This window comes from Glandiceps talaboti, chromosome 5 (assembly GCF_964340395.1).
Source record: "Glandiceps talaboti chromosome 5, keGlaTala1.1, whole genome shotgun sequence".
Classification (NCBI taxonomy): Eukaryota; Metazoa; Hemichordata; class Enteropneusta; family Spengelidae; genus Glandiceps; species Glandiceps talaboti.
Window position 1 is genome coordinate 7,221,949 of NC_135553.1, and position 10,417 is coordinate 7,232,365.

At 35.2% G+C, this 10,417-nt stretch overlaps 1 protein-coding gene across 1 annotated transcript; it reads left to right on the forward strand.

The window, feature by feature from the left end:
- The first annotated feature begins 885 nt into the window (after positions 1-885).
- Positions 886-6,270, forward strand: LOC144435863 (UPF0193 protein EVG1-like). The gene is made up of 6 exons (XM_078124502.1): positions 886-910; positions 1,204-1,236; positions 2,034-2,216; positions 4,163-4,303; positions 4,889-4,989; positions 5,588-6,270. The coding sequence occupies exons 1-6, from the start codon at positions 886-888 to the stop codon at positions 5,771-5,773; spliced, it is 669 nt and encodes a 222-aa protein (XP_077980628.1). The 3' UTR covers positions 5,774-6,270.
- Positions 6,271-10,417: the final 4,147 nt, after the last annotated feature.

A 10,417-nucleotide genomic window follows, 5' to 3' on the forward strand; every position in this document is an offset into this window, starting at 1 on the left:
AGTACCGGTATAGTTGGAGTTTGGCTTCTTTGGTGTCTTGTATATGGCAGTCTACTACAATCAAACCACGTGGTGGACATTATCAAGAAGTGCAAAATGTACCTGTTGGTGAAGTGCTATGTTTGAATAATTAATTCTGAATACATGGGAAATGAATTGTTAACTTTATGTAAACCAGTGACATAAAAGCATTGCTATAAATAACCACACTACTTCTTACAAGAAAGTGATAATAAATATTGCAAAGACTTAAAAAACACAAAATTTAGGGTTTTTTGCAGAGGATGTAGCCATTGTACCAGCAATGCTAATTCTCTCTCATATTAAGCTACTTCACTATCTATAAAATCCTATGTGTGTGTGTGTGCATGCAAGTGCATGCATGTATGTATGTATGTGTGTATGCATGCATGCATACATGCATGTATGTGTTTGTGTGTATGTACGCACGTACATACGTACGTACGTACGTACGTATGTATGTATGTATGTATGTATGTATGCATGCATCTGCGTGTGTGTGTGTGTGTGTGTGTGTGTGTGTGTGTGTGTGTGTGTGCCATACATGTGTCAGAAGAGTGCTCACTGAAAGACAGTTCTAAGGCTATAGAACTGTTATGAAACTATGCTGAAATTAAAACATGACTACTCGGTAAAACTCTGTATATACAAATGATAAATATCAATGACAAAAAAAAAACACACATGAAAAACAAACTAAGTACCAATGCATATAACTCTATGTTATATATTTTGCTGTCATCTATTTTACACATCATAGGAATGCATGAAAGGATTGGCTAATATTTTTGATTATGTTACTGACGAAACATTCCTCTGTCATTTTGAAACTCATCATACATATATTTCCAAGTTGTATTTCTTATGTGTCAATCTAGACTCTCTCACAGTCCTCGGACCTTTGCATTATTAAATTTGGGCTTCGTGAAAACATGTAGCGTCGCAGTCACATGACAACAAACAGTTATCTCTATGTGGTCAATGAGGGCACACAGTACAAGGATATTCGAGTACGGTTATGTAGATGGAATCGGTACAAAATACAAAACAACTTGTTTAGCTTTAAATTTAATAATGCAAAGCTCCCAGGACTGTGAGAAACTCTAATGTCTGTCGTGGATTACAGTAGTCTGTTGGTCTGCTTATATAACCACTAGCTACTATTTTATAAGGAGAAGCAAGAAGAGAGAAGACAAATAAATAATCACATGAAAGGTGAGATGTTTGGAATTGTTTACATTATATTACATCAATTATTTACAATACAATACAAGGCCATACATGTGTATACTTTTGTCTTAAAGGCCATGGAGGTGTAAGGTTAGATTTGTTTATCCCCTATAACTTCATGGATAGACAGTAACATCTGTATTATGGTTGTATGGTCATATTTTCTGTAATTATGAAGCAACTTCCTCTTCAGTTTGGTTAGCCCAAGCATATCTCATTAATGAGAGGCATGTGATATGGAATGTGGAATACAAGTTGATAACATACACAGTACTGTTTACTGCGACAATGTAATGAACCTATTTTCAATTAAATGTAAATGACATATGTTCATCCTTTCTAGCAAATTGTAATTAGTTTCAAGGTTGTTTAAAATGAACTCAAGATTGATGCAAATTGCAGCAATGATTCCATGAATTGACCATACATAAAATGATAAATAGTCTGTTGGTCTGGACATACCTGTATTGTGGTGTTTACATGTAAAACTCAGCTGTCACTGTAACTTTGGGAATAATTATCAGTATTTCAGCTTTTGTTTTACTAATTGCAACTGATCGTGGTACATGTACATGTATGTGCTGTGGCCATGGTAGTTGGGCCCTGCATACTGCCCTTATGTCTATACCACTGACTCAGAGATCTTATATTCCATCAGCAGTTTACATTTGTACCCAATGTCTCGGTCAACAATGACCAAATAAATAACATTATTTATTAGTTGTTAGTAAAAACCTGCTTTCCAGTCAGTAACAATTGAGGGTTGTTATGTTTGTTTACAGAAGGGAGCACTTTACCACAACGAGTTCATCCAACTACTAGTGCAAAACCCAAACGACCACCACCATCAGTACCACAGAGAAAAACCATTGATGTGAGGGGCTACAGTGGTGGACTAAGGACAAAGGATGAAATAGATTCACACATGGATGATTACAAACCTGACTATAGACCACTACCAAAGAGTAAGTATTAGTGGTCTTCATTTCTGTGATAATGGTGGTTAATGTTTACACAGGCTCAAAAAGCCCATTGCCTTTACCTTAACCGTGGACCTTTTTACGACAGCGCTATTAAAGTAATGTATGCTTCCTTGTACATGCAAATATGTCCTGACTTAGGTGGTCTACTTGAAGTGTTCTGCAACCATCGTGAACTATTCTAAATGTTAGTAACATGGCAAACTACTTTAAAGTTAATCTGAAATCTGACCTGTCTTGTTCCTAAATTAAACCAGAGACTTAACTCTCTGGCTTGAAACTGTTGTTTGCCAGAACTACATGTACAAGTCAGTATGTTGAGAGAGATAGCCTAAACATCTAGGCTATTTCCCAATGTGTGAAACTTGAGAATAGGACGTTATGGATTCCAGTCTCCCCCTAGGCATGGAATCCTGTTCCACTCCCTGTATAAATGTACTGGTATCATCAAATCAACTCTAGATCAGTGCAAGGAATCCACACTGTCGTTTTCTCAACATGAATTATGAATAAATCTCAATAGAAAAGAATAGCATGGATTTCAGCTTACACGTACCTCAAGACATGGAATATTAGTACATGTACATACTGTCCTGTTTCACACCATGTGTGAATGGACAACATGCCGTTCTACAATATTTTAGCATTGGTAATGTTTTGATCCATGCTGACCTTTTTTACACTGAATAGAACTATAAATGAACAGTATGGACTCCAGTATACAACATGGAAAGAGTAGGTTATAGAGGGAGCCAAGGTGTTTGTAATAGCGAATCAATAAGTGTATATGCACTGCAAGGTGGTTTGCATTCCTAAATCATAGATACATGTTATCTTGACACTTAGCAACAATCAGTGTGTCTATTGTCATACCAAATGTATAGGGATACACATGAGTTGACTGTTGATCAGTAGCAAGTGTTCCCATCAGTGTCCCAATCAAACCCTACATATACATGTACCTATAATTTACTGTAAGTGTTAATTGTCATCAATGATTGCTAATATCAACCTTTAACCTTCATCGATTGTACACAGTGAGTGCCATTTGTATGGCCATGATACTGTTGATTTATTAATTGTTACACATTCTCATGAAAAGGTATTTGTGCATTATACAATTATGAAAGGGATTGTCTATGGTAGATTTTAAGAATAACCTATCTGTTAGTTATACTGTATTGTTACATGAAATGATGTATTATTATAAAGACTGGTGTTCACAGTCAGTGGCTTTCTGTTTGTCTTATGCGCTATGCCCACACTGTATATAAACATAGACCCTATGGTCTATGATATAAAGAACTGTTTACAAAGTTTACAATTAAAATTTCAAAGTAGTTCTGCCACTGTTTAGGCTAACTACATACTAGATGATCAAATATACGGTTTGTGATAGGATAGTGTGCTAGAACAAGGACTGGTTATAGACAACGATTGAAAGACGTTGTACTTGTAGGATCTGAATGCCCCCCCCCCCATCACATTTGATTATTTACTAGTGATTGTCTAATCAAGTAACAAGATTGTATTAATGCTGTAACTACAGATTGTATGTACTAGTAGACTGGAAATAAGTCAGGATGTCATAAACAGGTTCCAAATATTGTTTTCCAAACTTTCCGCATTTTGTATTAGAGCTAGCAGAGAGTAAACAGTGATATTGTGATATATCTAGGGATAGAAAATACCATACACATGTAGGTATACAGATCATATTATGTGTACCGGTATACTGTTACAATAGCAGTGGACTACAACATTAGTTATAGTTATAGCTCTGCTCAGATTATAAATTTGTCGTATTCGACCAATTGCCAAGACATCAAAGTGTTCAACTGAATTACTGCATGTACATGTAGAGCTGGTAGTTGTCCAAAGTGTCTAATTTATATGTACACTACTAAGAGTACTGTATTATCTACATTCAGAAACCATGGGTGATAAAGAGAAAGATAGGCTGGCACATTTTATGGCATATGGAGAAGATATACCCAAACTAACTCAAAAGAGGGCAGATGAAATAATGGCACCAAAACCAGCCCCTCCAGATGTTGATAGGTTTGAGGAATGTAAGTATATTTACAGATTATGAAAACTTTAAAATGTCACACAGTTTCTAGCTTTGGAGAATTACATAGCATTTAATGCATAGTCATTTCTGCAAAATGTAGAATGTAACTGTTCTAATCTGTCAATGCTACGTCTGAACACAGGATTTTGACAGATGATTTGTTTACATCTGTAATACCATTGACACAAACATGAAATGGCAAGGTACGCAGTGTCAACCTTTACTGTTGAAAATAAAATTTACACTGGATTGGAAATATAACTTGTTGTACTTCATACATGTACATGTACCCCAGTGATTGCCGTATTGATTTAGATAATCCACAGACTTGGCTATCTATGGCTTGAAAACACCATTTGCCCAAAGCATCTGTCAAGCCAGTATGTCAAGTCAGATGTGTACAGGCAAGTCTGTGGGCTATGAACCAGGGTACATGTAGGTATCGTAATTAACATTTTATGTGAATGTTAGATTATGTTTACTGACTTGGATATTGCTGCAATAAGTCTATGTGTGTTCTTGCATAAATTTATTCTATCTAGTGGTCATGTGATATTTAAAGAGAATACTTTAATGTTTTCAGTACAAAGTGAAATAGAAGAAAGACAAAGGTTCATGGCAGACATGGAATCAGTCGGAAGAGGCAAAGAATTCCGTCCCATCATAGCAACAGAAATATCAAGGGTAGGTGGAAAGAACATTTATTTTGTGTGTTATACTGCAATAATGGGTACTGTGATTAATTACTTTCATCTAATAATTAATGAAATACACATACTGTAACATGTAGCAGCAGTGTATGAAAACACTCAGTTTTATTTTCTTATGACATCAATCTATTGAGTTAAACCATGTGGGTATTAGGGGATCTCCCCTAATACCTCCATGGTCAAACCTGTGCATACATGTAACAACCATCCAACAGACTGACATACAAATGTAAAGTTGTACTGTTTTAGGTTTGCACAAGGTAAGAAACTGACTTGTATATTGATGATTTGAGAAACTTTGATGACAAGGTATTATGAATTTACTTCATACATGTACTGTAGAAATTATAGAAATTTGTTGTGGTCCTACCATGTAATGATGTTGCCATAAGAGCTGGACTCCAAGATATTTTAGTCAAATAGACTGTGGTATTGGGCAGTTGGTAAACAGAAAGTGTGTGTGAGTGTGTGTGTGTGTGTGTGTGTGTGCGCGTGTGCGCGTGTGCATGTGCGTGTGTGTGCATATGTGTATAATATGTACAGTTTGTAATCTAATGTTTTATTGTGTACAGTTGATACGGGAAATGGAGGTTATAGACAAGAAGAGGAGTCAGGTATTGCAACAAGCCATTGCTGAAAAAGACCGACAGAGTGCTGCTAAAAGAGCTGCTGAACGAGAACATTCTATTCCTGAACCTGACATACTTAAAATGGATACAGAAAAAACAGAAATGTCATTGAAGAATGATACAAGCTAGGACTAATGATGAAGCACAGCTACTCATCTTCTAGTACTTACAAAATATTGACAGTTAAAACTTGTAGAACTCTGGATATTACAGATGGTGAAACCAGAATAAATCGACTCTTTGTCGGTTTCCTGTCACCTTACAATTATTGTACAGGAGACCTACTTAGCCTGGAAGCATTGTAATACCACCATCAACAAACACTGTAATACTACCCTCAACAAACACTGTAATACTACCCTCAACAAACACACTGCTGAATTCTTCACTGTTGGACTTACCATGTATGTTGTAAGTTCACTTTTTACAAATGATGGAAATCAACTTAATCTAAGTAATTTTCTACACGTATCACTGATCATTTTCAGAAAATTCAAGTTAATGTTTGCTTTTCAAACTCACAACTATAAAAATAAAGTACACTTAAAAATACTGGCGTATTAACTAGTATTTGTAATATTGTATATAATATGACCCGCTGTTTGACCAGCAAACTTCATTACATTCTCAAATACTATTCAGCAACTTGTGTAAAGCAAGGGTAGTCATATACTAAACTAGGCGACGCTTGAATATTTTAAGCTTTTATTTATTAATTCAAACCTAATTTTCCATATTATGTTGGCTATCATTGTCGAGGTTTCATCATTAATGTATAAAACTGTATGTATTTATTTTACTGTGTAACTTAGTATATTAATTGCCTGAAATATTTATACTTTAATTTCCTTTAATGAGCTGTGAAGTTATTTCTTTGATTGTGACCGAAACTTCATTTCCCTTTCCCCCATTGTGAGTTAACAGTACAGCAAATTGCGTTGGTATATTGTGTTTTTTCCCCTAGTTGAGTGAGCCATTTTTAGGCTGTCTCAGAGTGGATAGTGTATGTTGTGCCCCCCCCCCCCATTTTGAGTCAATTGCTCTATATCATCCTCAGATTGGACTGTATGGTACTACCAGTACAAGTATGTTGTATTTTCCTCTCCATTCTGCCTTGACTGTATTGTATGTATGTTTCTCTCTTGTATGAATTACTACATGCACATCATGTACATGTGTTTTGTATGCTATATTTTGTAAACCCCCTCCATTCTTAGTTGACTGTACATCACACCCCTTCCTACCCTCCTCACAGTGGACTGCGTGATAGGGGTATGTTTCCCTCCTGTTTGAGCTGACTGTATGCCATGTCATGTACCCCCTTCCCCCTCCATTCTGAAGTACATGTATAACTCTACAGTACATCGTTTTATGCCTTCCTCAGACTGGACTGTATGGGGGGGGGGGGGGGTGGTGTGTTGTTTCTCACCCTATCTTTTTTCTGAGTTCATTGCACAGTACAGCATGTTTCCTTTCTTTTAGTTCATTGTGACAGTGGTTTGTTCTGCTACTACAACATACCAAGGGATTTCTATGTTGTATTGATTTCAATTTTGCCGACAACTGGATTTTGCATGGAGCTTAGTCTATGATTTGTAAATGTAAATAGATTTTAAGAGATGCACAAACAGAAAAAGTGTTTTAGTGTTAGAAAAAACATAACAAATAATGAAAATAATTCAGAGCAAAAATTAAGTATTCTAGAACATTCTAACATAGAGGTAGCTGACATGAATGTAATATGTTCTATGTCTTATTTTTCCCCACATCAGGGTTGTAACTTGTACATAATGAAACCGTCTGTGCTGTTCTTTTCATTTTAAACATATATACATGTCCAATGTTTGTTGGTTGTCAAATATGGAGTTGAAGCAAAAGAAAAACCTATGCAAATGGATGAAGAATGTAAGATAAATTTGTGGTTGTGGAACTTTACCAACTCAATCTCAGTATCACAGTGTGTGGTCAACAGCCACCACCAATGTATTCCACAGCTAGGACTATCAAAAGAGTACAAATGGTTTGACTTGTTAGAATACAGACTGTAAGAATACAAAGTCTTGCTCATGAATATGCATGATAGTAATTACCTGTACCTGACCATCAAACATTATTCGTCACTGCTGAATTCAAACTTTTGTGTAATTATAATTACCCATGCATTTGTAAAAATTACACTATGTTGTAGATAAACGATAGAAATGGACAAAGTTAGTATGGCAATACACTGCCCACTTCAAAATCAGATCAAGTATTTCACTACTTGAATTTCTTAAAGTGTTAGTCATGTGAATGTTGACCTTGTATTTACTCCAACATAAATTGTAATGTGGAGTAGGATTTACTGAAACTGAGCCAAAAGTATGGAATCTTAGACAATGTGACAACATTCCAATATATAATTCATTGAATACATTATCCATTGTCACTTCAGTGATTAGATCTTTATTTCCCTTTTTTCAATTACCCATTAGAGACCATTGTTACTAGCCATGAATTTACAAGCAGTTTGTTGTATGAATGGAACTTTGAAGACAAAAAAAATAAAGTTATTATACAGTATACATGAGTTCTTGTGTTCACTCGCACCACACAAATAAACACACACTCTCACACATATATAAAATATCCAAATTTTAAACTAAATACAACATAATTTTATACGACCGAAAACATTGTTTCCTTACTCTGGAATCAAATTTTGCATTAGTTCCGGATTCAAAATGTAAATAATTTACCTCGATATATATTTTTCGGCTGAATCACACAGCCTTCTTTCACAGTTATTGTATACAAGTCAATGACATAGACTTGTCCTATGACTGAAAATACTAATGTGTAGTTTTGTAATCAAAAGACCTTTTAATAATGTTGAACATCATAAGTATTTATTTGATTTTAAATGTAAATACATACACACAATGGTCCATGTTCAGAGCTGATGATAATCTCGCACATGCATTCTCACAGTAGTTAAAAGTGGCTGGTGCATGGGGTAAAAAGAGTCACCCTTCAATATTTATCATGACTGAACTAAGGTTAAGTGGTACTTCAGACCACTAAAAAGTGGTCTGAGGTGGTACATGCTCTGTGAAGCGCGTGTCTCTGTATGTGTTTATTGCACTTTTGCAAATCACCTAGATTAAATGCTTGTCATTTTTGCATGTTTTTACTGAGAAGTACAAGTCCAGTGTAGCACTTGGCATTGTTGGATGGTGTCGGGGATGTGTGTGGTGGGGATGAGGTCAAAAACTATACTCGACTCAAACATTTCAAAATATGAGATATATCTTTATTGTCAGTGCAATTCATTGACAAACTACAGCAAACTATCACTAAGCATTGCCATGGTAATAATTTATACATTTCCAGCCACATGCAACAAGCTGATGGAAACTTGCTGCTAAACAAATCACATACCATTAACATCATTATCATAACATCCCATAATATGCTGGATCAATATATTTCATGGTTCATAACTTCTTTTCACAAAACGTGTCACAAGAAAAGAAACCCCCAGCTTACATGCAGTATAAGCTAGTGAATATAAGTGAAATAATCTGTGGTAATAAACCTCACTACAGGATCTGAAACATATCAAATGTCTAAGTGCAATATATATAAATTTATATTCTAGTTAATATACTGAATACATTTCCAGTCAGACTTACGGTATTTCTGTCTTTAGTACAGCAGATTAGAGTAGGGCTTCTTTAAATGATTTCAACGTCAAGCAAGTTACTTATTAGTGTTCTTTTATCACCCCAAAATCATTATGTAAGTTGATAATAGTACTACAGACAGAAATAAGTCGACTAGATTTTCCTTTAATACAAGTACACAGTTTTAGTTACGGTAATACATGTCACGTTATTTTGAAGTGTGACAGTGTAGATGAGAGTAATGTCATTCTAGTACCGATATAGATGGAGTTTGGCTTTTTTGGTGTCTTGTATATGGCAGTCTACTACAATCAAACCACTTGGTGGACATTCCTGTTGGTGAAGTGCTATGTTTGAATAATTAATTCTGAATACATGGGAAATGAATTGTTAACTTCACGTAAACCAGTGACATAAAAGCATTGCTATAAATAACCACACTACTTCTTACAAGAAAGGGATAATAAATATTGCAATGACTTAAAAAACACAAAATTTAGGGTTTTTTGCAGAGGATGTAGCCATTGTACCAGCAATGCTAATTCTCTCTCATATTAAGCTACTTCACTATCAATAAAATCCTATGTGTGTGTGTGTGTGTGTGTGTGTGCACGTGCATGTATGTATGTATGTATGTATGTATGTATGTATGTATGCATGTGTGTATGTATGATGTATGTATGTATGTATGTATGTATATATGTATTATGCGTGTGTGCATGCATGCATGTGTTTGTGTGTATGTATGTATGTATGTATGTATGTATGTATGCATGTATGCATGCATCTGTGTGTATGTATGTATGTATGTATGTATGTATGTACGTACGTACGTACGTATGTATGTATGTATGTATGTATGCATCTGTGTGTGTGAGCGTGTGCATGCCATACATGTCAGAAGACTGCTCACTGAATGACAGTTCTAAAGCTATAGAACTGTTATGCTGAAATTAAAACATGACTGCTCAGTAAAACTCTGTATATACAAATGATACATATCCATGACTAAAAAAAACACACATGAAAAACAAACTAAGTACCAATGCATATAACTCACTGTATGTCGATAATTTTGCTGTCATCTATTTTACACATCAATTCCTCT

What these genes read in the sequence shown, in the direction of transcription:
- LOC144435863 (XM_078124502.1), top strand. Translation starts at nt 886, where the DNA reads ATGTGTCAATCTAGACTCTCTCACA. An exon ending in TCAATCTAGACTCTCTCACA is followed by an intron (nt 911 to 1,203) that starts GTCCTCGGACCT and finishes AGGAGAAGCAAG; the next exon opens with AAGAGAGAAGACAAATAAAT. An exon ending in CTATAGACCACTACCAAAGA is followed by an intron (nt 2,217 to 4,162) that starts GTAAGTATTAGT and finishes ATCTACATTCAG; the next exon opens with AAACCATGGGTGATAAAGAG.